The following is a 26,619-nucleotide window of genomic DNA, read 5'->3' on the forward strand; positions in this document are numbered from 1 at the left end:
GTGAACTGTAATGACGGTAATAACGCGGCACGAGCCGTTCACTGACACTTCGGAAAACTCATTTGCTACGTTGCGCACCTTAAGAACTTTTAATTTAGGACAGTTGAATAGTGCAAGTTCTCCTTGATTAACAAGTGTAGTTAATATTGAGGTTTTGGTGTTAAAACTTGGCTTCTTAATCTTCCACACGTCTTCTGTAATTACTTTTCACATTCACACGCATTGTATTCTGTTAACAATGGATACTTGTACAAATCATATATATACAACTCTGTATGTAGCTCTAAGTGATTACATCGGTGATTACAGCAGTGATTACATGTTTACAACCTTGCTGTTGGACGAACTTATGTCAGTTCGTCCTTCGAGAAAAAACTGCTGTTGCAACCAAAAGTGAAGTTGTCGCTGTTAAATCTACATCCAGTTGTGGCTAGATCTTGGTGCCTCGAGGGAGTGACGGCCCTTTCTCGCAAGCGATCTCTCCTTGAGTTAATCTTCCCCAAGAATTGGTCACAGAAGTTCTCCTGTTGAAGTTTAGAATAGCCCGAAACATTCCCGTTCGCTTAGAGTGGAAAACTCCCCCGTCACAACTACCCGATGGCAACAACAAGGTGTCAAAATGGTGTCTCAAAGGGACTCATCTACTTCATATCTTTCCTAAAACTAACTTTGCAAAAATAGTGAATTTTCCCCTGATTAAATTTATGTTCATGATAGCAATTCTTGCAGTCTAGTTCTCAAGAGTGAATCTGCAGTCTAAGGCAATTAAGGATGAACATCCAGTCAGATTCGTCAAAAAAGACAATGATCGAGCATGGGCTTTATTTTGCTTCTACTATTAGTTCAACTCGTTTGGGCTTAAGCCAAGCGACGACGTCCCTGTAAGCATTTTCAAAAAGAGTTTAGGCAACTTTGACAAAATGTGTCGTTTCAGGACGTTTTTCACATTCAGACCTTGTATGTCCCGGGTCAGAAAAGATGGGGAACTGTTTATGTTTTCAATTTGATCGTTTATATAAGGAAAATTCTAATCTTGGCGCGAGTGTATCGCAACCTTTTTGCGACTGCTCAGTCTAGCTTGCCGGCTCAGCAGGGATATGTGCAGCCGACTGAAGTAAAATGTGAAGAATAACGTATTGTTAATGTAGGGAAATGTGCAATGACGGCCGACTTGAAGCTATAGTAAGCTGTTACAGTCTGTGACATGATCAGTTTCTTCCCCAGAAACTGAATTTGTATTTGTCGCATGTTGCTTTCGTCTCAGAGCTTCTTCTTATCAAGTGTCAAAAAATTGGGAGTGGTCTAGAAGTAATATATCAAACAGGAGAAGGTGTATTTCATCAGATATCAAAACTCTGAGAAGTAAGTTGAAAAAACGAAGGGGCGCAGCCGAGTTTTTTTTTAACCGACTTGTTTGGATATCTGATGAAATACACTTTCGAGTGTTTGATATGGCTTCTCAAATGATCAATAATTCTTGGAGAAATTCAAGGCTAAAGTTGGCAAAATTTTATGCTAATTAGGAACACATATCCAAACCACGGTCACAGTAGTGATTTTCTTTGTTTTCTCTTGATTCTCCATTAATGGTTTTGAGAAGTAATATATCAAACACGAGGAAGCCGAGTTTTTTTTAAACGACTTCGAGGTGTTTGGATATCTGATGAAACACACTTTCGAGTGTTTGATATGGCTTCTCAAATGATCAATAATTCTTGGAGAAATTCAAGGCTAAAGTTGGCAAAATTTTATGCTTATTAGGAACACATATCCAAACCACGGTCACAGTAGTGATTTTCTTTGTTTTCTCTTGATTCTCCATTAATGAGTTTGAGAAGGGCATGTGACAAGCCCATAGCAATTGGAACAAATAATAGATTTTAAAAAAATGTTTACACTGAGTCCTATTTGGCTGTTCCTCTTAATATTCAACGGTAAGCTGCAATTCCCATCCACTCAAGTGTGGGGACTCCCCTAAACACGACTAAGTGGGCCCCTATGTAGGTTATGTAGGTATGTCCAGCGCCAAAAGGCGAGGGAGGGGGTTTACTCCTCTATATACTTGTAGCGGGTTAACATGATGATTTGGAGGATTTGTATGGTCTGAAATAGGGTATCGACTTAAACGCAGACCTGCACTATAAAAGGAACCTTTGTCTGGCCAAGCCGCTTGTCACTTCATTGTAGACACTGAGCTGTAAACATCGCAGAGTCTGTGCGAAAAGAGACAATAGAATATTGACAGAATAAATTTGAAATTCGTATGCGTATTTAAACCTCGTGAATAAAGCTTAAGAATTGCTATTTGTTTTTTCTGCTCAATTACAATATATTTTGTCCAAAATATTCTTTTAACAGCTTAGGTTATTTATTTTTTTATTTATTTATTATTATTATTATTTTTTTTTTTTGCAAGACACTTGGCTTTATTTTTTGAAATACCAATTCCATGTTTACTTATACTACTTTCTCACTGTCCGCCGTCATTTATGAAGCGGTGACTGTGTGACAAGAGTGGGAGGAGCTATTCTTTTTATAGTGCGGTTCCTTGTTTAAGGTTCTGATCTGAAATAGGGTTTCGGGAAAATCACCTATTTTGGTCTAAAAAAGGATAAGGGTTTCAAGAAGCGCTCGCACACGCACACCCAAATTTTCAGAGACTGCCCACCCCCTTTCAACAGTACAGTACAAACGTCTGTCACAACCAACCAGTACAAAATTCGTTTTATTACAAAACGTTTGTCTTAAGACAAAAACAATTTTACACCAAATACCGTGAATACATTAAGTCTACATAAAGTGACAATTAACGCTCCCTCCCCCCACGCTTAGTTTTAATGTTGTTCTCATGATAACAAAACGAGTTTGGACACTACAATAATGGTGGTCTTTAGCTAAAACTTAACTAAAGCATTTTTGTTAAAAATTAGTACCACAGTAGTGTTTTCCTAGTTCCTAGTTACCATGTGATAAATTATAGTTCCAATAAAGAATAATATATTTAAAAAGAATTGTTCTTCAAGCTTACAAATTTTATTTTTCTTAGACCGTAAGTAAACCTTAAAATAATAGACAAGTCCAGTTTTGTACCATTTATAAGGGTCGTTTACGGACATTTACTTTTCAAGTCAATGCCTTGTATCCATGAAATATCATAAAACCTGATTGTGTAGTTCCAGCATACATACTCATACTCATACAGCATACTGTCCCCCCGCCCCAAACAGAAGGGATTGAACATTTCCAGCAGAGTGGGGGAGAGGGGTCCTCAAAGGACAAAAACTTTAAAAGTAGAGTATGAAGCTAAATTGGAATTTCCCGAGCAGGGGAAGGGGGGGGGGAATCATTCCTTCCACGGGGGGGGGGGGGGGGTATGGATATTAAATTTTTCTGGAATTACACCTGTGGTTTGTTCTCTGCCCCTTCCTAAAATCACTTAATATTTTCCTCTTGGTTTTCTAGAAGCATTTTGTGGATGGCAAAAAAAGGTGCTTACTTTCAGTTTCACCTCACTTTTGGCCAAAAAATGTGAAATTACTCATACCATGCATGACCCTTTTCACTGGGAAGTTGACTTTTAACATTCTAAAAATTAATGTAACCGACTAAGTTTCCTTTGTTTTTTCTAAATAATTTTTTTATATATAAATATTACTCGGAGAATAATGACTCAAAGTGATGTGCATTTATCACTTAATTACTTATTACTTACATGTAAGAAGGAATCGAGGCATTTAATCATGGTAGCTAGGGCCTGTTTTTTGAGTGTTAATTTTGGATTTGAAAAGGCCACAATCACAACCATAAGTAACAAATAATTAAATTAATTATTGATTAATGATTCAAACCACTACTACACTTCTTGGTCTGGCGGATGAGAAGTATGGTTTCTGGAAATGTGTGGTTCAGAATTTAAATTGCATTTCAAATTGAATTAGAAATTGAATTTAATGGGCAAAGTGAATTTGAAATTCACTTAGTGCCAGTCACCTTGGGTTTGTTTCATAGAAGGTCTCCTTAAATTCCGATAAAATGGTTAAGCTAGTAAACAAATTTATTAGTAAACACACGTCATCATGCTCTTTCTAGTCGATCTTAAAGTTGCAGTCTATTATTTTAAAGACAGGCAAGTCATCTGACCATTAATCTCATGATAAAATGATTTATAGTTTTGATCAATAATGATTTCTTGAAACATAAGCTATTAACTTTAATTTTTGCCTGCTTATGTTTCAAAATGATTTATTTGATAAAATAAAATGATTGATTGGTCAATTGATTTATCATGATAAAATGATTTATCTTGATAAAATAAATTGATTGATTGATTGATTGATTGATTGATTGATTGATTGATTGATTGATTGATTGCTTGCTTGCTTGCTTGCTTGCTTGCTTGCTTGCTTGCTTGCTTGCTTGCTTGCTTGCTTGCTTGCTTGATTGAATGATTGACTGACCTTCAGTTGCCAAGGAACCACATGAAGCACTATCCTTCAATCATCAGAATGCTGCATGCACGAGCTGGAAGCTGTGAAGTGCATGGTCACTGTCCCCTTAATTTCCTTGCCACACTGATAACAAAAGGGTGTCTTGCAAGCCCAGCATTTTAAATGGTTGTTATTACTGTTTTCCTTGAGACACTTCTGATGGCAGCGGGGACACAGTTTTGTTCGTAGGGTTTTCTTCGGGTTAGCGTTTTGGAACTCTTCAATTATAGTTTCTCCGAGGGTTGGACCTCTGGCTACAAGCCGTAGTCTCACATCCTGATCTCTACCACACTTTCCAAAGTGGTCATAACCTGAAATTGCCTGTCCTAAAAATAAAAGTATAAAGGAAATAATTATTCTTGATGGTATGGTACATTTAGTGGAGTCAGAGGAGAACGCCTCTGTTTTCCCCCAGTCCAGAGCTCTCCACTGTCAATTGTAGGGGTGCGCAGAATAAAGCTCCAAGTGACTTTTGATGTAAGGTCAAATTCTCCTTTTGTTTCATAAGCGAATTCAAGGCAATTTGGAAGGAGAATCTAGCAATTTATCAGAAATCACTTTGGGCTTTTTTCCAGGCTCTTCTTTGATAAATTGAGGTTCTATACCATTTTGTGAATCTTCATTTGGTTTACTATTTCTGAGTGTTGACCTCCTGTCCAGCCACTCCACTCTTCACTAAAGCATATCATTAAATTATTGCCAGAGAGATCAAGAAGCGTTCTGCCTAACCTTTTTTTAAATATTATTTATACATGGTTTAACATTTAAAGCTAAAGAAGCTGGTGGGGCTGTGTAATCAAACAAATATTTTAAACAAACAGAACAGAAACTCCTTAAAAATCCCAAATGTCAGAGAGCCTATATGAGTTGGCTATTTAAAAAGTCTGGCCGTGTATTTGAATGGGGGCTACCACGAAAGAAAATCCAGCTAGTGGTCAGATAAGGTACTGACTCAAACCTGGGGCCTCCAGATTACGAGTGTGTGCCTCAGTAACCCCTAATGACCATGAGGGTCAGCCAATTCCCAATTAATGCATATTAGTTTACATTTATTTAGATTGACTGTACGTGTAAGAAAAAACATTAACTAAAAGTTAACCTCTAGATTTCTCAGTAAAGGTACATCTGGGAAGAAGTATCTGCAAACGTTTGCCAGCACAATATTCAAGAGCAACCTTTTTGTATTTTCAATAATTATCGGTAACTGCAATTTAAACCTCTAACTTCAAGAGGAGTATAATTAGTATGTAATCATTCCATCTACATTCTTTAAAGTAAAAGATCAATGAAATGATCAATTTTCCCAAGAGAGACTCCAATGTAATAGTCACACCGGCGCATTTAGGAAATTCTAATCCCTTAAGCCACCAACAGTGACAAGAAACTAATATATATTAAGACCTTATTTTGCTCTATATGCTAATTGCCCATTTTAAACCATGTGATATTCTCAGGAGAAGCAATCCTAAATGTCTTTTTGGAAGTAAAGAATGCATACCAGCATTTATAATGCATTCAAATTTTTTGGCAAAATATTTTGAACTTTTCACAGTGGATAGAATCTCAAAAGAAGAAATTCTTAGAGCAAAACATGTAGAACTGATTGTTTGTGAATTGTACTGTAGGTGTAGCACAATCACCATAAATAATTATTATTCACATACCACATCTCCAACAAAAGCTTGCACGGCATTGCGCACAGTGCATCATGTCACAGCCAGAGATTCTTTCCACAGCCATGCGACACTTTGGACAGTACTGGTAGGTTCCCTTTTGTTTCATCATCCGGATAAATGACAGGTTGCTCATGATAATCTTTTGCTCCTTTGCTCTCTGCATCCTCTGCTGCCTTCGAAGAGTTATCGCAGAAAGTCTTCCATCTTGAGGTTCCTCATTACCTTCTATTTTTCTGTTCTTTGCTTTCTTTGATTTCATGTTCTTTGAACTTTTTCCTTCTCCTTCTTCACCAGAATCTGATTCGTCTTCAAAGCATGGCCGCCCATGGTGCCAAAGCTCATAGCATTCTGTACAAAATGCAAAGAAACAATTGGCACAGTGGCCTAGTTTTGAGGATTCATCCTCATCAACAACAACTGCTACATTGCATCTTGGACAGTAGACTACATCACCCATGACATCTAACGTCTTGCTGAGGAGAAGCCTTTCCCATCGCGCAAACTTCTCTGCATCCAGGACTTCTTGAAGAATCTCGGGCGGAATTGCGGTTTTGCAATCATGACTTGGACACAGCAGATTCAGCACAGTTCCACTATCAACATGCAATCCACAATGTGCTTTCAAGCATTCAGTGCAGAAGAAGTGTCTGCATTCATCTAAGTAATGAAACTCAGCTCCCTCTCTTTGATCAAAGCAAATTTCACAGAGGTGCCTGCCCTGTCGAAAAGTTTGCCTTTGCATCTCAAGGTCGTATTCAAAGATGGTGAGCAAAGCTGTCTCCAGTTTTGTATTAAATTTCTCACTTTGCTTAAACTCCTGACTGTTGGAAGCTTCATTTTCTTCTTCTGGTTGTGGTACTGGTTCAGACAGCTCAGACTCCTTTAGAACCAAGTGCGAATCCAGACGTAAATACTCGTATGCATAATTTTGCAACCAATCAGCCCAAGTGAAGACAATCGGTAAGTTGGGAGTCTCCGTCCACAGCTGCATCAACTTATCTTCCAGCCCTTGTATCTGACTTTGTGTGACCCACAGGCAAGCCAATGAAAATTTAGGTGGGTACTCTGTGGGGTAGAGTGGAGGAAATGTGCAAGTCATATGTATGGGGGTCAAGTGTCGGATGTCAGCTGTCACATGCCAGTGTTGCAGTGACAAGGATCTAGAAAAACCAGGTTTTGAGCACCTTGAAAGACTGTTAGGGGAGGGCTCGGGACTCGGCATGGAGCCATTGTTGACTTCAGCTACTCCCGCGGAACTTGCTCCAACTCCATTTTCTTGCACATCAAGATTACTCTCATTGAACAAATTATCGTCACTCAAAGTGCTATTTTCTTTAACCTCTTTACGATCATTTCCAAGCTCACTGTCCGAATAACTTCCACTTGAACTAGCTCTTCGAGGAAGATCTTCAAAGACTTCTACTGGAATAAAAGCTTCAAAGTCGATCACATCGTGAGGGATGTTGACTTTGATCGTCAAGTTAAAGCAAATATAAGCTTTCCCATCGCCACCTTCTATCATTTGCAAATCATCCTCAAAGATGGACTGAAGAGCAGTGATTTCTTCTTCTTGTTCTTCACGAGAAGCTTCGTACAAAACTTCGACACATTCCGCCATGAATGACTTGAGCTTAGATTACACGTACGTTGGACGATCACTCACGACAGACTACGGATGCCAACAGCCTTGTAATGCCTTCTTTGCACACTCGTAACCAGCTTTGATTGAGAGTCATGAAATTTGCAAGAAGGATCAATAGCTTACATCACGGTGGTGCAAGTTCAGTTGTTGTTCTCGCTTCAGTTTCTAAAGGTTGCTGGGATACGAGCGGCGCCATTTTGTAAAATCGGAATCCGGAAAAGGAAAACTGGAATACAGAATGGTAAAAATAATCGTAGCCTGCAAGAGCAGACGCCTTTTCAGCTTTTGGTTCACCCGCCGCGAAAAACCGGAAAAAGTATCTGTTCTCGCAGGCTAAAACAAGCGAGACTCCACCCAGCTCTCAGAATAGGGACGTTTAACGGAAGCCTTTACACTCTTTTCTGTTTATAAGAATATCGGGTTTTTTTTCGGCCTAGGCGGAATATTCTTATTTTTCTGCCGAAAATATTCTTGTGAATATTCTCAGATTATAGCGTTGTGATTTGGGCTAGTTTTGTTATTTAAAAAAGAAATAATTTATCATGGTACTTTTTGCGGTTTAGTTCATGTCCTTTGTGCTGTATACCTATACCAGGCCGTCGATAAAAGCAGGAACATGGAACATTCCGGAACACGAAAAAAATAATAATAAAAAAAAATAAATAATAATAATAATAATAATAATAATAATGAGAATGAGAATGATGATTATTCTAGAAAGTGACGCAGGCATACTCGGAAAAAAGAAATCCGAGTGCTCCTATCAGGAGTCGAACCTAAGACCTTCCGATTACTAGTTCGGATGCTCTACCACTGAGCTACAGGAGACTCGTGGGAGCTAAGGCCATTAAACTAGATTCATGGGACACACATCCTGCATACTGCTAGGATTTGAATGTCAAACGTGTGGTATATGAAAGAAATGTGATGGTAAATTTCCAGCCTGGTGAATGAATGAGAATGATGATTATTCTAGAAAGTGACGCAGGCATACTCGGAAAAAAGAAATCCGAGTGCTCCTATCCGGAGTCGAGCCTATAGCTCAGTGGTAGAGCATCCAAACTAGTAATCGGAAGGTCTTAGGTTCGACTCCTGATAGGAGCACTCGGATTTCTTTTTTCCGAGTATGCCTGCGTCACTTTCTAGAATAATCATCATTCTCATTCATTCACCAGGCTGGAAATTTACCATCACATTTCTTTCATAATAATAATAATAATAAAAATAATAATAATAATAATAAAAATAATAATAATAATAATAATAATAATAATAATAATAATAATAATAATAAATTAAGAAACTGAAAAAAAATAAAATAAAAATAAAGGAAAATGAAAAAAAAAAAAAAAGAGTTTGTATATTTTTATAAAATGAAATATTACATTGTTGAATGAAGGCGCAATTTGGGTTCTGAGGAACTTAGGGAGCCACCCACTTAAACTTCAACTTTGATTGCATACAGAGCGGAATTTCGCAATATATATTATCAGGAAAGGTCTTCATTACTAGGGATGTTTTAAAGTGTTTAACAATCCTTAAAGGTTAATATCTCCGAGTCAGCGCTTTTACATATAAATTAATTCCTAGTACGTAATACCTTCGTAATGAAAAACGACCCTCGTGGTGAATTGAAAAGAAGATATTTAAATTTTTCATGCATGCCGCACATAATAACATGACAACGTCTTCCATAAATTTGTGATCAACAAGGATAAGTCTTGTTTAAGTTTAAGGGCGCTTTTGACCGCGGAAGCCTTTTTAGTGTGAAGTAGTGCATAGATTTTGACCACTTTTTGCTGAAAAGGGTGAGGTTGGTCTGGAATTAGTTATAATTTTCACGAGTAAAATGGAGTTGGAAGGCTTAACGAAGTCCTACTCACATGTTTGACCTATTCATATCGGTCTTTGGACCAATTTAGCTTCTTGTATTTTCGTAGCGGGTTAATATGATAATTTGGAGAATTTAGATGGTATGCAATCGCCAAGAATGTCGTGTCTGAAACTTAAATGATTGAAATTAAATGTTTTCTTAGAGACGACCTTTGCAAGTAGAGCGCAATTTCGTGATATATATTATCAGGTAAGGTCTTCACTCAGAAAAGCTGTTTTAAAACAAAATTTGCCGCTTTGAAAATTTTATTTGTAAGGCGCTATCTGAAAGCAATTAGAGTGAATTAATGAACAAACCAATTGGAGTAAATAACAGGCATTGGCGTTCAGGTGTCTTAACCATAAGCGAGCAGTTGGCTACGGGTAAAACACATACTGTGTTTTGGGTGGTTTGAAACTATACACAAACGGTGTCCATTCTAGCAAAGGTACGTTTTGAAATCAGTTGAAGTAGTGCATAGATTTTGACCACTTTTTGCTGAATAGGGTGAGGCTGGTCTGGAATTGGTTGTAGTTTTCACGAGTAAAACTGAATGGAGTTGGGAGGCCTAACGAAGTCCAACTCATATGTTTGACATGATATTGGTCTTTGAACCAATTTAGCTTTTTGTATGTATGTTGCGGGTTAGCATGATCATTTGGAAAATTTGGATGGTATGCAATCGACAAGAAGGTCGTGTCTGAAATAGGTTAGGAAAAATCACATATTTTGGTCTGAAATTAGGCAAGAGTTTCAAGAAGCGCGCTACCCCCGGTGGCAAGATGCAGGTGTAGCCATTAATATATATAGCCATTTCAATTAACGTTGTCGGATCAAAGCTTACAGAGCTTACAAAGCTTACTTCTCTTACAGGCAGAACTCAAAAGCTTTTACTGAAGAACATTTGTCATATAAGACCCGTAACCAATAGTATTTCGACAACTCAATTTCACTTGCGTAAGCTTAACAAATGGAGGAAATTCTAAAGAAATTACTTTTCGCGCCTTTACAAACTGAAGCTCATTTCTTATTCGAAAGAACAGCAGGTGTTCAAATGCAGTCCGCAGAACTGTGATCTTCGGTTTTTAACAATTGACAACCTTTTACAAAAGAAAGTATGCTGTCTTGCATTTGACTGCCTTAATGGAACTGTATGCTCTCCTTTTAAGAATTATTTTCAACGATTGAATCATAACGCTTTAAATACTAGAAACAATGGGAAAGCAGGACAACTGCCAAAGGTAAAACTGGATTTTGCGCGCCGTAGTTTTATTTTTTAGGTGCCTCGATATTTTTTATTATTATTATTATTATTATTATTATTATTATTATTATTATTATTATGTGGCAGTAAAAACTTCTGGATGCCCAGATTACTTAAACAATGATTGGGCGGCCAGCCGTAGCCAATCAATGTAACGACTAAATTACAAATTACAAATTTACAATTAACCTCCGAACTTCTAATCATAAAAATCCTAGTAATTAAATGCTAAAACTATTTATCATCCATAAAATCCTAAATCTAAATACTAAAAGTTCTGTTCATCGCGATGAAAACACTTAAAAAATAAATAAAAATAAAAGTATAATAAAACGCCTAATGTCCATTATTTAAAAAGCTTAAAGCGCCTGGCAATGTTGAGTGAGCTTGTGATAACTGATTTCTGTATCTGCAGAGCTATTGTGTCGCTTTTATCTCCCACTAGCTCTTTAAGTGCCTTCCTGACATCTCTTGAATAACCTCCGAGTACATCCACAATAATATTGAACTGTCTCACACGATATTCAGGATATCTCTGCTCGAGCTCCCAGCGTAATGGCCCGTACTTTGTTGTCTTCTCGGCATCTTTCTCCTCCCTGTTTTCAACCCAAGGGCAGCTCATCTCTATCACCGATACTCTCTTATTCTCCTTGTCCACGATGGTGGCGTCGATCCTATTCGCCTTTACGTGCGTGTTATTTGCATACAGGGGAATGTCCCAATATGCTATCGCCCTCTCATTCTCGTACATAGGCTTAGGCTGGGTTTTCGAAAACCATGGAACCTCTGATGTAACTAAAAACAAAATCTTAAGAGCGTTGTTATGCCTTGCCAAATACAAAGTCTGGGCTAATGCCCCACATCCAGCTAGTATATGTGGGACACTTTCTGTTGCCTTTCCACATATTCGACACCTTTCCTCTCCGCTGCCACTCGTTTCCACCTTTCTATGATAGAAAACCTTTGTTGGAAGTAGCTGTTGATAAAGTTATTATTATTATTATTATTATTATTATTATTATTATTATTATTATTATTATTATTATTATTAATATTGTTATTATGTGTTTTACTTGACGGCTACAAAGGCTTCGATATTTCCTAAACTGAATGAAATCTCTTTTTACTGAAAAATGTCCCGTAACATTTACTGGCGATTTGCAGTGATGAGTGTAGAAAATCGCGGGAAAGGGCACACTTGGGGAATGCCAGCGAATAGGCCTTTTCCGAGTTGCTGTGAACCTCACTATGAAAGCGAGGCCAAGTGCAAAACTTTTCATATGAAAATTAATTTTGTTTTGCATATGAATGAAAACTAATTTTCATAACAAAAACTTTGCACTTAGCCTCGCTTTCATAATGAGGTTCAAAGCAACTTGGAAATGGTCTATTTAATCGCCGATATCTGACATTCCAGATATCGGTGATTTTATACGCGATCGCGGCGATCGGCGTATAAAATCGCCAAGTGTGTCGCTGGCTTAACTGCTCCGGCATCAACAATAACAATGTAATACAGAGGGCAGAATTACTGAATGCTGATTTGTTGTAACAGAGGGCAGTTTTTCGTAATTTTCCTGTCATCGAAGGCAAAATTACTTACTCCTGATTGGTCGAGCGGCGAAAATACTCGCTCCTGATTGGCTGAGCACAACAGTTTTGCATTTTGTTGGTTTCTGTATTTTGTGTCCAAAAACAACGAGTTCTTCTAGGTTCTTTGGAGTTCGACTCTTTAAGTCGGGTTGTTTGTACCAAAGATACATGGAAAGCAAGTGCTGCAGCTAGGAAGGAAGAAATTACTCCGCAAGTTCTTTCTTTGAATCCACCGTTTTCTATTTTTATCGATCCGATGTTCATGTCATTTCCAAGCGGTAGGAAGCTTCACAGCGCAGGTGAAAATTAATTGATACCTAACATTTGGTTTTATCGTTATAATTTTGCTCCTGAATTTAACTTGTTTTGTCTCTTAATTACATGGTTATAATGGGAACTGTTCTCGTTGGCGGTTTTGTTTGTTTAATAATTTGTTGGTTTGCTTGCACCTACGGTGAGTGTTTTACTGTCTGTTTTACGAAGTTCCTTGTTAGTTTTAAGAACATTTTGCCCTCCGTTTTATAGAAGCGGAATTTAAATGGACTCCAAATGATATTTATTTTTTCTGTTTTTAGTTATTCTTATTCGTTTTTAAGATGATCGAGGCGAACCGGTTTGTGAACAGTCAATGTGCGCTACGTAGCACAGTGTCACTGTCTAGTAAATTCAGTCCTTATCAAGAAGGCCGTACGTAAACCTCAGAGAAAATGGCTACATTAACCAAAAAACAGACTTCAAATATATCCTTGAGTTAAAGACTTTCAGTGAAAATTACTCACACATCTTAATCGTTGCCGTTATATCCTACTGTTTTTTAAATACTTAAAAGTATTTTTGTTTGTTCTCTGTCAAGATTGTCAGAAATAAATGCTAAAATCAGACTCCGGCTATGCAAGAAAAACTTGTCAGTAGTTTGTGCAAACGATATAATGCTGCGAGACGTTTGTTTGACTGACTTTTTTAGCTAAGAATCAAATTTCTTTTAAACGAAGCAAAATGGGACGAGATCAGAAAATAAAACTCTAAAGGAAATACCGAGCATGGACCGAAAAATGAGCTCAAAAGACTGCTCAGAAGTTAAACAAGTTGCAGTGTCAACACTACAAGAAAAACAATATCTTGCAAAACAGCAAAGTTTTGTCAACAAAATCACATGAATATACTCGCCTCTTTGGAGAATAACCAGTCCTTTTATTCGATTGCTGATTTTTTCGTTCGCTTTACAACGTTAAGTTTCACTTCAAGAGGAAAAATCCAACGTTTTATCGCGCCGGATTAGAGTAAAATAATTTCTCTTCAACATTCGGCCGCTGTTTATGAAGTGCCGCCTCTAAAAGCTGAGAAAAGAGTCGATTTGTTTCTCCCACCGCGAGTCGCCTTGCTCTTTCTTCCGCTGTTAATTTGACGGCAAAATTGGACGAGACCAGAAAATAAAACTTCAAGGGAAATAATCATCATGGACCGGCGTGTCAAAACTGCAAGAAAACAATTTCTTGCAAAACAGCAAACTAGCAAAGTTTTGTCAACAAAACTGCATGAATATACTCGCCTCTTCTGAGAATAACCAGTCCTTTTATTCCATTGCTGATTTTTTCTTTCGTTTTAAAACGTTGAGTGAGCGAAACGCTTCACTTCAAGAGAAAAAATCCAACGTTTCGACGAGCCGGATCGGAGTAAAATGATTTCACTTCACTTCTGATTCTGATTATGTGCCAGTCGATTTGTTTCTCCCGACGCTGGTTGCCTTGCTCTTTCTCCTGCTGTTGGTTACATATAAATTGACTTTGTATATTGTCATCTTCAAAATTATTTTTTGTTTTTTGTGGTTTCAGCTTTTACAAAGCTGGAACCTACATTGTTATCGTGTAGTGTAAGTAAGAAAGTAAGTAAGTAAGTAAGTCCATTTTCCGTAAAGGTTCTGAATGCCGAAGGTTACTGGCGATCTTTCATCGATAAATACGATGTCTTTTAGTGACAGGCTCTACCCTTTTCTTTTGTAACTCTGGGGAGAGGGGCATGCATACTCCCCCATATAATTAAGCTACATAGGTATTGCGGCGCCAAAGAGTATGGTTTTTGAGCCGTTTTGGTCTGATAATGGGTAACCATTTTGGTCTAAAAGTCTGGAAAACGAGTATGGCTTTTCCAGAAACTGGTATGGATTCCAGAAGCCCAGGTCTATCAGAATGAAAGAGGGATGAATTTTAGAGGCCAGGTATGAAAGAGGGTACTGGAAAATTACTTATTAGGATCTGAAATAGGGTCAGGGTCTGGAGAACCGAGCTGCACCCCCCCCCCCCCCCACTCCACCAAAAATTCAGAGTAGTACCCCCTCCGTCCTCGTCCCAGTTTGAAATACCCTTCTTAAACTCATTAATAATTCATACAGGGGTAAAGGAAATCACTACTGTGAAGGTGGTTTCCGAGAAATGTGATTTCAATCATTGTAACATTATTTTGGTGAATTTCTCCAATATTATGTTACAAGCTAATGGTTTGAGAAGCTGCAGACACTCAAAAGCGTGTTTCATTCGATTTCCAAACATCTCGGAGTTGCTTAAAAAAAAACGCGGCTGTCCCTAGTTTTTCAACCCACTTCTACGTTACACTGGACTAGTGCTCCGGGAAAATAAGCCCGCACTCCTGACGGCTTTCGTTACGCTTAGGGAATAGGTCGCTCTATATAACAAAGATAAATATCTTTGAGTTTGAAAATGTTATCTGTCTTTGTTGAGGCAATAATCGCACGACTGCAGTGTCTAACACATACGGGGATTTGGCTTTGATTGGAAACTAACATTTTACTGTCAACTGACTGGTCAACTAAGGCCCCGTTCATCAGACTAGGTAGTGTGCGTGCCCGGTTCTCGGCACTAATCTGAACTTAGCTTTTGTCATTACCCGAGCAGAAACCTGAGCACCAATGACCCCTAGGGCACCATTCCAGGGCCCGGGCGCTGCTCTGAAGTAATGTTTAAAACTCGAGCAGCAGAACCACGAGGCGCAGCCGAGTGGTTTTAGACCCGATAAAACAGGTGCTGCGAGTTTAATGAACGGCTTCAAAAACATTCCTGGAAAAGCGTGTCAAGAGAGTTCATAAGAATGATGCTTTTGTGGAAATTTTTGGAAATTAGCAAACGAGAAAAACATTAAACACCTCATACTAATAAGGAGGAGGTTTTATCGGGTTTTAAAACCACTCTATGTGATGTTTTGTCGACCATTTGATAGGTCGATGGGCTTATGAATTATTAATGAATTTTTGAACGGATTTTGTCAGTTCTCGCGCTTTTCAAGTCCTCATGCCTCCCTAAGATACCGTTAAGCAAAATGGCGGGTGCTAAATTGACGAACGAGAACACGATTGCTCCTTGGGCATCTATATGGGCACCTAGTCTGATACAAGTCCTAAGTTTGTGACTGAAGACGGAGTACACACAAATACTGTCGCAGAATTTTGGGGCCAGTTTGGAAAGCAGTCTTCAAATGCGCATAGTACCTTTAACCTGGAGATGTGTCGATTAATACATATGGATAAGACAATGTATGTATTACTCTCGTTACAGTGGTTTTCGGTGACATTTCGTTTTTGTTTGTTTTTTCAGTCACAACTTGAAAAATGTAAAAAAAAAATTACTTTCATTTGTTAAATTTGTAACTGTTCAACCTTTTGTTTTTGTTATATAGCACGGCAGCCTTTAAGCGGGGTAGGAGGGCGTGAGCAGGAAGGTAATAAGACTTCCCTGAAACGACTGCATGGGAGCTACAGTCTAAAAATAACGAATTTATACCCAACTTAGTCTACCACTAATAGACCCGAGAATGGGGGAAATCTGGAAAACTTCTCCCATGGCTTGCAAAGATTACGAATTGTTCTTCACTCGTGGAGCAGATATGTCTGCTAATCCAAGGTTCACGAATCAATAAATAACTCCACCGTATACTTGATGCAGATCTGAACTCCCTTGATAGCATTCTACGCAGATGTTCTTTGGGCTCATCACGCATTTCACCCTCCCCAAAAGATCGAAAAAGAGCTTCCGCTATTTGTAAGACAAGCTGATTTCAGAGTAGCCTCCCACGCAGACGTTCTTAGGGGTTCGTCACGCGTTCCTGCCCCACGAACCACGTTCGTGGGGAAGGAAACGCGTGACGAACCCCTAAGGACGTCTGCGTAGGAGGCTAGATTTCAGAGTAGTTTGGAACCATTAATCAACCAAATATCATAGTTAAGTTTAACTGTTATTTTTATTTAGTATGTCTTTGACCACTTTATAGATTTTAATTTTTTAAAAAAAAATAATAATGACATTAACACTGCACTTTACAAGCTGCGCATAATAGCATAACACTTTATGGAGGCACCGCGGCAAAGTAGTAATTAAGGTGGCTTACTACAGTTTTTCCGAGACTTAGTAGCGCGCGCTATGATAGCCTGCCGCACGTCAGTATTTGTCGCGCGTGCAAAAATGACGCAAGTAACCTCAAGAAGTAACAAAAACCACTTCAGCACTTGAAAGGCGTCAAATCTCTTTGGTATATGTAGTGATAGTTTCAAAACTCCGTTCAAACATGCAATCAAGCCTAAAGCCAAAAAATATGGCAAAAAAGTTTGATAAACATTCGGTAAAAGAGCTCTAATTTACTGTACCTTTCTCGCACGCGATACATGGCGTTACATGAGCGCGCGCTTAAATAAAGGGCATGCGCAATTCAATTCTCGTCTGAGGTTGTAAAAACCTGTCTTTGATCGAGGATTGCTCGAGAACTTACCGTACAACTTATGATGAAATTTTCACGGCTGATTTGTTCGGGTGAATCACGTTTGGAGCCAAAATTTTTGAAAAATCTGTAAGACAGATTTTGAGCTATTTTTGATTTCACATTCTCTTAGTTTGCACAAAAACTGTCTTACAGATTTTTATTTTACTTTGCATGAATGTTAAATCAGACCCAATTTCTTATTCTTGAAATTTTCAGGTGGGGTCATACGGGTAGAATTTGAGAAAAACGTGACTTAACCTACTAGTGCCCAGTCTCTCATTGGGTACTCGGTCGCTCATTTTGGCTATTTGTTGACGTTTAATTGTTCAAATTTCACATAGAATCGTAAAAGACTTGAGCAAACAGTAAATAGTGAAGGGAAAAACAGCTTGCAACCTTTTTTAAAAGAGTTAAAAGTTGTGCCCTTATACTCCATTAAAACTGTAGTAAGCCACCTTAAAAGACGCTGAATTTGTAATCTGGAACCAACCATGTTATGTTCAATTGGAATTATTTGCTTAAGAAGTTTAAATGCGCGGCGCCACCACCACCTTGAGCTATTAACACTTAACCTGAGGGTAAATAACTAAAAGCCTAATATAATTTTATCTAGTGACCTTATTTTAATATGTTAGAAAAAAATGACTAAAAGAAAAGTAAGAAACGAAGACAGAAATGGTAGGGGTCACACAACTGAGCTAGGCTCCAAATTAAGTGTGCGCAGTGAGACATACGATAAATAATGTACCAATAGTTTTGCCGTAATTAATTTCCGAATAGAGCGGTTTTCAATTGAGTGTCGAAAGTAATTTCGCATTTGCTTTGGTTTTGCATTACTACGCTCTGTGATTGGTTAACAGAACTCACGCCACTTTCTCAACCAATCGGAATCCAAACCAAACCCAATCGTGTTTTGGCCGCACGCGTTTTCCCGCGCTTGGCGCCAGTCACGTGTATTTACTTCGAATTCTGATTGGCTCGTTGTGTTGTTTACATCTGTTGCGATTGGCCAGAGTAGTTACTTTGGTTTTGATTTTACCACACTCAATTGGAAACCGCTCTATACAGTAGGACTTCTTACTAACATTGCCTCTGTATTCCACTTGGAATCGCAACCATATATATTTTATCTATTGGGACTTGCAGCATCTTGGTAACTTTACCATTTTTTTATATTTTAAATTTATATTTTGATATATTATGACATTAGGGTATAACTTGCATTCATAATAGTACATGTAGTACTTCATCTATGGTTTCCACAGTTTGTTCATGTAGCTAAATAACCCAATTTTAACACAATATTGCATTAATCTAGACAATTAATGCACCATGGCATGGAGACTCTAGTCATCAGAATGCTGTACACAAGAGCTAGGAGCTATGAAGTGCATGGTCACTGCACCCTTAATTTCCTTGCCACATTGATAACAAAAGGATGTCTTACAGCCCTGGCATTTCAGATGGTTGTTGTTACTGTTTTCTTTGGGACACCTCCGATGGCAGCGAGGGCAGGGCTTTGTTCGCACCTTTCTCCTTGAGTTGGTTTCTTGTTCCCGTTCAACTACATTTTCCTCCCCAGGTGCTTGTCTGGGAGCTGGTTGAGGTGTTGCATCCTCCCTTCCACAATTTCCAAAATGGTCATATCCTGAAATTACTTTACCTTGGAACAACAAGAACATTATAATGAGTACTACGGTGTACCAAGGTAACAATGTTTTGATGCTCTTACCAACCAGAAAATGCTTGCTTACTAAGACCCTGAACTTGCTCGCATGATGACTTTCATGAAAAGACTGTTTTCTTAGCTTTGTTTACAAAATGCAGTGGTAGAAAGGATGAGAAAACACTCAACACTACACCTGTACTTTACTGTGAGGTTAATATAACTTACAGCTGTAAATAGAGAGAAATTAAACTTAATTAAGCCAAATTGCATTTTTCCTAGAGCCCATGGCTTCATCGTGAATAAGTGTAGTATATAAAGCTTAACGAATTCTAAGCCAACAAAAATTTCAACCCATCTACCTTAAATGTTGTATGCTAAATGTGAGATCACAAGCCTTTCAATTTTTTGAGAGCACAACATTCCAATATTTCATACTTTCATATCAATATCAAAAATTCCAACCCATCTACCTTAAATGTTGTATGCTAAATGTGAGATCACAAGCCTTTCAATTTTTTGAGAGCACAACATTCCAATATTTCATACTTTCATATCAACTGGACAGATACCACACCACCTCTACAGACTAATGGGCCCTTCGCAGCTAACGGTCACATGGTACAAAAAACACCTTGCTGGATGGCAAGCTTTGCACTGGGGCATCCAATACAAAGAAAATTCAAATTTGAATCAACAAAGCCGCTTTATTTTGGATGTCCCAGTGTGTAGCTTGCCATCCAGCAAAGTGTTTTTTGTACCATGTGACCATTAGCTGCAAAGGGCCTATTACATGTATCTGCAAAATGCAATTGAGCAAATCAAATTAATAAAAAAGAGCCTCACAAATGAGCCCCAGTGCTTCAAGTCATCAATATCACTTTAGGACTGGATGTACTCTTTTTTTCTCCATGCATAGTGTAAGTTCCCTAAATCTCAGTCACAAAAAAAGGCCGTACTGGATATAAGCTCTGATGAAAGATATCACTTGAAACATCAGCTAGAGCTAAAAATTAATCTCAATTACAGTGGCCAAATTAACTTAACAAAACCTAATATTTGTTTCCACTCCTCGACTGCCACAGAATCACAGTCTCTAAAGTTTAGAAACTAACAGCCAATTAGCTACCAAATAATATGTCCTACTGAACTGTCAGCGGGTTTAACTGTTTTGTGTCTAAAATTGTTATCCCCATTAAGCCTAATCTAAAATGCAAAATTCATTCCAACAATTTTTTCATCTCAAAATAACCCCTACCCAAAATATTACTCACCCCCCCCCCCCCCAAAAAAAAAGAAGAAGTCCTTATCCTTGGCAAGTGTTTATAGGATATTAGGTAATAAAATTTGCTTACACATTAAAAGCAAATTATTTAGCTGAAATAACAAGGCTAAAAATCCCAACTCAGTTTCAGGGCGGGACTTGTGCTTGGGACCTCCAGACTTCTGGTACCCTAGCTACTAAGCTACTGTGTTAAGACTTTTAGGATTTTGCATTATTTAAATACTACATGTAACATAACTTCACATACCACATGTCCAGCAGAAGCTTGCACTACATTGGGAGCAGTGCATCATGTCACATCCAGAAATCCTTTCCACAGCCATGCGGCACTTTGGACAAGACTGATATGTTCCCTGTTGTCTCATGAGCCGTATAAATGACAGGTTGCTCATTTTGTGTGCTTTCTGCATTCTTTGCTTTCCAGTGGACACTGCTACAGCACTGTTACCTTCTTCCTCCCCATTGCCTTTTCCTTTGTTCGATTCCAACTTGTCTTCAACAACAGAATGTAATTCAGCTTCCCCAAGACATGGCCTTCCAGGATGCCAGGACTCATAGCATTTAATGCAAAACTCATAAAGGCAACTTGCACACTGCCCATGTGCTGAGTCTTCATTTTCATCAGGCACAAATGCCACAGTACATCTTGGGCAGAAGTCCACGTCAGCAATGCCCAAATCTTCTAAAGTCATGACAAGAAAGAGTTTTTCATATCGCTTAAATCTCTCTTCATCAAGGACGTCTCGCAGGATTTCTATTGAGATCCTTGCCTGGCAATCATGACTTGGGCACTTAAGATTCTTAAATTGGCCACCATCAATATACCGCTGACAATATCCCTTCAGGCATGGAGTGCAGAAGAAGTGTCTACATTCATAAAGGTAGTGGAATTCTGTTTTATCTCTTTTGACATGACAACAATGACAAGAGCATGTTCTATCAGCAGCTAGTTCCAGGTGTGCATCCTGCTCTTCACTCAGTTTTCTACCTCTGTTGTCTTCATCATCTGAATCTGACTCAGCCTCCTCCCCGCACGGCAGTCCATGATGCCAAGGCTCATAGCACTCTGTACAAAATGCAAAGAAACAATTTGCACAGCGGCCAAGTTTTAAGGTTACATCCTCATCAACAATAACAGCCACATTGCAACGTGGGCAGTAAACAACACCACCCATGACATCTAAGGTTTTGCTGAGCAAAAGCCTCTCCCATCGCTCTAGCTTCTCAGCAGTGAGAACCTCTCGAAGCATCTCTGGTGGGATTGTGGTTTTGCAATCATGACTTGGACAGAGGAGGTTCAGCACATTCCCACTATCAACCTGCAATCCGCAATGTGCTTTCAAGCATTCAGTGCAGAAGAAGTGCCTGCATTCATCTAGATAGTGAAATTCCGCTCCATCCCTCTCTTCGAAGCAAATTTCGCACCAGTGCTTCCCCTGCCGAATCGCTTGTCTTTGCATCTTAAGGTCATACTCAAAGATGGTTAGCAAAGCTACCTCCAACTTTGTATTAAAATTCCCTCTGTGTCTAAACTGACTGTTAGCTGATGCATCTGCTTGTGATGGCAGCATTGCTTCATATGGCTCAGAATCCCTGAGGACTAAGTGCGAACCAAACTGCAAGTGGTCATATGCATAATTTTGCAACCAGTCAACCCAAGTGAAGACTATAGGCAAGTTGGGAGTCTCTGTCCACAGCTGCATCAGCTTCTCTTGCAGTCCTTGTATCTGACTTTGTGTGAGCCACAGGCAGGCCAATGAAAACTTAGGTGGGTACTCTGAGGGGTAGAATGGGGGAAATGTGCAGGTTAGATGAATTGGAGTCAAGTGTCGGATGTCAGCTTTCACATGCCAGTGTTGCAGAGATATGGATCTAGTAAAACCAGGTTTTGTAACCATTGAAAAACCGCCGTGGGATGACTGTGAACGCGGAGTTTGGTTCTCTTTTGCTTCCGGGGAACTTGCTTCTTCTCCATTTTCTTGCACATCAAGATGGCTTTCGTTATTCAAATTGTTACTTGAACATTCACTTTTTGAGCCCTCTTTTCGATAATTTCCAAGTTCGTTGTCCGATTCAATTCCACTGGACTTACTAGTTCCTCGAGGTAGACCTTCGAAAACGTCCACAGAAATAAAAGCTTCCAAGCCGATTACATCGTGAGGGATGTTGACTTTAACAGTCAAGTTAAAGCAAATGTTACTTGTGCCATCGCCGCCTTGTATCATTTGTAGATCGTTCTCAAAGATAGACTGAAGAACTGTGATTTCGTCTTGTTGCTCTTCGAGAAAAGCTTCGCGCAAAACTTCGAAACATTCCGCCATATTGTTTGCTTCAACTCAGCCGATTCAGAGCAGACCACTGATTCTCGGATCAGAAATGCCGTACTTTTCAATTAAATGTGTTCTTCACAAAATCATAATGTCTTTGACTCAGAGGAATCTATTTGCGAGAAGAATACACTGAGTATAGCATGGATTACATCTCCGTGGTGCAACAGCATTGCCGCGCCACCGCGGAAGGAGATTGGTACGGAAAACATCAACTGAAAATTAAAATTGGAATGGACAGCTGGAATTTAGGATCCGGAATCCACTAAAGCAAAAGAGTCTACAAGGTTTGGCAAAATGGGTGATGTCAAGTCTTATAAATTTTTAAGGCTATTCCAAAGGTTCACAGGGCCCCTTCTATAAAAAAATAAATACTTTTTTCACCCAAATTAAAGTTCATTTTAACAATTTCTAAAAGAAAATTGAATAATTGAGAAAAATATCTAATTAACCAGCGAAATTTCACATCTCCAAAAAGGCGTAACCTCACAATATACCGTAAACTGCCGCTTATTAGCCCTGGGCTTATACAACTTCGTAAGGGGTTTTAGATGGGCTTATAATTACGGTGGGGCTTATATCGGGGGGGGGGGGGGGGGTATAACCAGAATAAAAAAAAAAACGTTTCGAAACGAGCTATAGCAATGTTGATCGAAATACTTTGTTCACTTACTGGTTTTTAATTAAGCTTTAAAACGTCAATATTTGAACAAAATTAAAACTAACAACACGAACGAAGCCCGAGAGGGGGGCTTATAATCGATGTATTTTTTTGGTTTACAGGTAGATAGGTCTATAACCGGAAGAGCTAATAAGCAGCAGTTTACGGTATTCAATTTTATCTGTTGCGTATCCTTTTACCTATTGCCTGCTTCGTGTACGCCTCTAAAAGGATCTAAATGTTAATCAACCCTTATACTGCGATGTCTTCGATGAGCGGTTCTTTATAAAATGGTACGGCACAGGAAATAATTATGGCATCCCTCAGAATCTTATTCAACGGCTTCATTCAGCTGGTTTAAAATTGTGCTGCACGACTGGTTTTTAACAAGAGAAAGTTGGAGCACCCCAGGGGGGATACTCTGGTATAAACGTGACGGGGGGGGGGGGGGGTCCGACGTATTTTTTCGGGTCTAAAATTTTCAACTTCTATATTTTTTTGGGTCGAAGATTTAACCGTGTATTTTTTTGAGTCTAAAAAGTCTGCGCGTATTTTTTTGGGTTCGAATTTCCGCCAGGCTAATAGTTCTTACGCAATTCAAGCCAAAGTTCCCGCAAGATCCAAAAGCATGATTCGAATAATCTCCAGTCTTGTATTTTTTTGGGTTCAAAATGTAAGGCTCCGTCGGACCCCCCCCTCCCCTGCCCGTCACGTTTATACCCGAGTACCCCACCTGGGTGGAGCACGTTACTCCCGGCTCCTAACTGATCTGCACTGGCTCCCCATCAAACAGCGTATCATCTTCAAAATTTTAGTATCTACAAACTGAATGCACTAAATGGTCTCTCACCTGATTATATTACCAATCTCCTTGACAGATATATATCCCTGTGCGATCTCTACGATCCTCTAATCAGTTGTAACTAACCGTGAGTTCCAAGTACAAACATCAGTACACCGTCTCGTTTAGTGACCGTGTATTCAGCGTTGCTGCGCCGAAACTGTGGAATTCTGTTCCATATGAAATTAGATCTGCCGATAACCTAAACCAATTTTAAATCTAAACTGAAAAGCTATTTGTTTCGTATTGCTTATTTTTAACTTCCTCTCGACCCTATCATTGCACTTTTTTATTGTTATTATATAAACAATAGCCTCCATTTGGCGCGAAAATATGCTCAGATATTTGTCCGCGGACATTATCTGTTCCGAGAAGCGAATAGCTTTCCGAGAGCGAAGCTCGAGGAAAAGTTCAATTGGAGCAGCACTTTATATCGAAAATACAATTGTGGAATTTGCTAGCCGAAAACGACCTGTGAAGAAATCGAAGCTGAACCTGCAGTCGAATACGACGCCACCGGTTGTTTTTGCTGGATTCCATCAAAGCGCTTTCTTTGCTACCTTGACATTGAATGGAGCCAGCAACGAAGTCGTTCACAAAAATTGAGGATTAAACTTGTTGCTCGAGAGTAGGACAAGCTGCTTCTCTTCGAAGAGGATTTCGACATCTCGGGGTATCATGGCTGGGTTTTGTTTCGTGGACGAGATTTTATGTTCGCGAGCGATCTCGACCAGGTGAGCATTGATAGCATCATTAACCGGCTTGAACTCTGTCAGTAATGGTACTGAAATTTATGTTTTCGTTATTTAAATTCCTTATATCCAGGCCAGCACGAATTGCTCTCATTGAATTACAACTGTAATATTTGCCGTCGTGTGAGCGAGCTTCGAGCTTATTAATTAAACTCGTTTAAAAGCTTTTTGATGGCTTTTTCATTTCGCCAGACTGAAAGAAAACCATAAATACTCTTAAATGAGATGGGCTAAAACTTTTCGCCTTTCATATTTTTCAGTTTTACCACATTTTTAATTCAAGGACTGTTAAACAGAGTTCAAACCAAGAGAAAATGTTGCAAATACGAGCTTGAGTATTTCAACATTTCGTTTACGAACAGCTTACCGTCAAAAACGTTTAGAGCGTATGTTGTTTTCTGGTACTGGTTTATCGACCAACAGGTTTATCTCTTCTTCTGTCACAAAAGCAAACCGTTCGCCCATCTTGACATTCATTTTAATTCCAACCTGACGCTCCTTACGCTCCTTGAAGTTTTTGAAATTGGGGAATATCACGAGGATATTCCCCAGTTTTAGCTGGGGTATATTCGGTCACGTGAGGCGTTTAAACCAATCGCGCGCGAGCGAAAATATTTGATGGATTATAATTTCTGATATCTAGTAAGTAACTTTATAGTTCGATATTTCTTGTTAAGCGCTTTAGAGCCTTGTATAGAGCGCTATATAAATGATGTATGAGTATTACTATAGAAAATAATTTGTATTTCTTTAAATGTTCCTGAGGTTTTGAAACACACTGACTTGACGATTTGTTTATTGGGAGCAATTGTGAGTTGGCTTACCTTGCTTCTGAGTCCCTCCTATGAGTTCACTGAATGTTTTGAAATTTCTTTTACTTGTTTTGGTGGCATTTTGTCAAAACCAAAATACTTCAATTGACTTAAATCGACTGAATGAATAATACATCATTCTCATTGATTTGCCCGGCTTGGCTTTAGTATTGACATTCAAATCCTACCAGTATGCAGGACTTTTTGTCCCATGAACCTAGTTTAATGGCCTTGGCTCTCACGAGTCTCCACGAACATCCGAACTAGTAATCGGAAGGTCTTTAAATTTAGATCAGCAATTTATCCCAAATTTACAAAAGAAAACTGATAGTTTTAAATGACGCCATCGTTAAAATTGCCTATCAGTTTCCCGTTTTTTTCAGTGACTGCACCCAAGAAGATCGGTTCGTACATCTCTTGATCACTTAAAAATGTATAAACAGTCGACTGTCTGGTGACTTTTTCTTTAGATTTCTACGCTTATTAATTAAGCTGGCCTTCAAAACAGCGCTATTAACTTCCGGGACATTCTTTACATATTTGTTTAGAACATATTAAACTGGGCCATCATTCTGACGTCTGAGACAAATGCTCGGAGGTTCACGTGATATAATTAAACTGTTTATTTACTATTACCTTAATTAATATAAGTCAGGTGTGTTTTCATGTAAGTTCTTTGATTCGACGTAATTTATAAATTTCGTCACTTTCCGGAAGAGCTGAAAAATGGACGCTATATTTTTAATTTTCTTTTCCTAAAATCCTTATCGCCGTCACTTCGTCTCCATAGCGACAGTGAGAACAACAGTTTCAAATTAGAAAATTTGCTTTTCCTGTTTACTTTTACTGCTACAGTGACGCAAATTTCAAGATGGAATGGTTTCCGCCATAGCTTGGATAAAAGAGAAGCTCTCTACGGTTTGATAATAAGCAAACAAAGCCACACTCCCTTAATTAAACTTCGGGAAAGTGACGA

At 38.8% G+C, this 26,619-nt stretch overlaps 4 protein-coding genes across 6 annotated transcripts in view; all 4 read right to left on the bottom strand.

Moving 5' to 3' along the window:
- Positions 1 to 23,144, bottom strand: part of LOC146479692 (uncharacterized) — a 36,555-nt gene extending 13,411 nt beyond the window's left edge. Inside the window, exons 1-3 of one of the 3 annotated variants that reach the window (XR_014864869.1) lie at positions 20,498 to 23,144; positions 17,765 to 18,962; positions 16,771 to 16,925 (exon numbers count right to left, since the gene is read on the bottom strand). Coding sequence is in view for 1 of the 3 variants with exons in the window: in XM_085110532.1 (XP_084966658.1) it covers positions 18,646 to 18,962; positions 20,498 to 22,571 (2,391 nt within the window). In the remaining 2 variants the exon portion in view is untranslated. Of the gene's footprint in view, positions 1 to 16,770; positions 16,926 to 17,748; positions 18,963 to 20,497 lie in introns of those variants that run through there. The other 2 variants (XR_014864870.1, XM_085110532.1) reach the window with 2 other exon arrangements.
- Positions 1 to 26,619, bottom strand: part of LOC146479689 (uncharacterized) — a 132,884-nt gene that overhangs the window by 93,156 nt on the left and 13,109 nt on the right. The gene's annotated exons all lie outside the window — the stretch shown is intronic.
- LOC146479694 (E3 ubiquitin-protein ligase RNF14-like) lies at positions 2,729 to 8,157 on the bottom strand. The gene is made up of 2 exons (XM_085110240.1): positions 6,152 to 8,157; positions 2,729 to 4,813 (listed from the first exon to the last, which is right to left on the bottom strand). Exons 1-2 carry the CDS (start codon positions 7,779 to 7,781, stop codon positions 4,494 to 4,496), a joined length of 1,950 nt encoding a protein of 649 aa, XP_084966366.1. The 5' UTR covers positions 7,782 to 8,157; the 3' UTR covers positions 2,729 to 4,493.
- On the bottom strand, positions 10,989 to 12,799 carry LOC146479695 (uncharacterized). Its single transcript, XM_085110297.1, has 2 exons — positions 12,695 to 12,799; positions 10,989 to 11,918 (listed from the first exon to the last, which is right to left on the bottom strand). Exons 1-2 carry the CDS (start codon positions 12,797 to 12,799, stop codon positions 11,289 to 11,291), a joined length of 735 nt encoding a protein of 244 aa, XP_084966423.1. The 3' UTR covers positions 10,989 to 11,288.

The sequence above is a fragment of the Pavona decussata genome, unplaced genomic scaffold, assembly GCF_977016875.1.
Source record: "Pavona decussata unplaced genomic scaffold, jaPavDecu1.1 SCAFFOLD_58, whole genome shotgun sequence".
Classification (NCBI taxonomy): Eukaryota; Metazoa; Cnidaria; class Anthozoa; order Scleractinia; family Agariciidae; genus Pavona; species Pavona decussata.

Excerpts from the sequence above, each read along its gene's own strand:
- LOC146479694 (XM_085110240.1), bottom strand. The coding sequence starts at position 7,781 with ATGGCGGAATGTGTCGAAGTTTTGTACGAAGCTTCTCGTGAAGAACAA. Across the intron at positions 4,814-6,151 it reads AAGCTTTTGTTGGAGATGTG|GACAGGCAATTTCAGGTTAT; the intron begins GTATGTGAATAA and ends TTTTATTTTTAG.
- LOC146479695 (XM_085110297.1), bottom strand. The coding sequence starts at position 12,799 with ATGAACATCGGATCGATAAAAATAGAAAACGGTGGATTCAAAGAAAGA. Across the intron at positions 11,919-12,694 it reads TTGCTTTCCATGTATCTTTG|CTACTTCCAACAAAGGTTTT; the intron begins GTACAAACAACC and ends CTTTATCAACAG.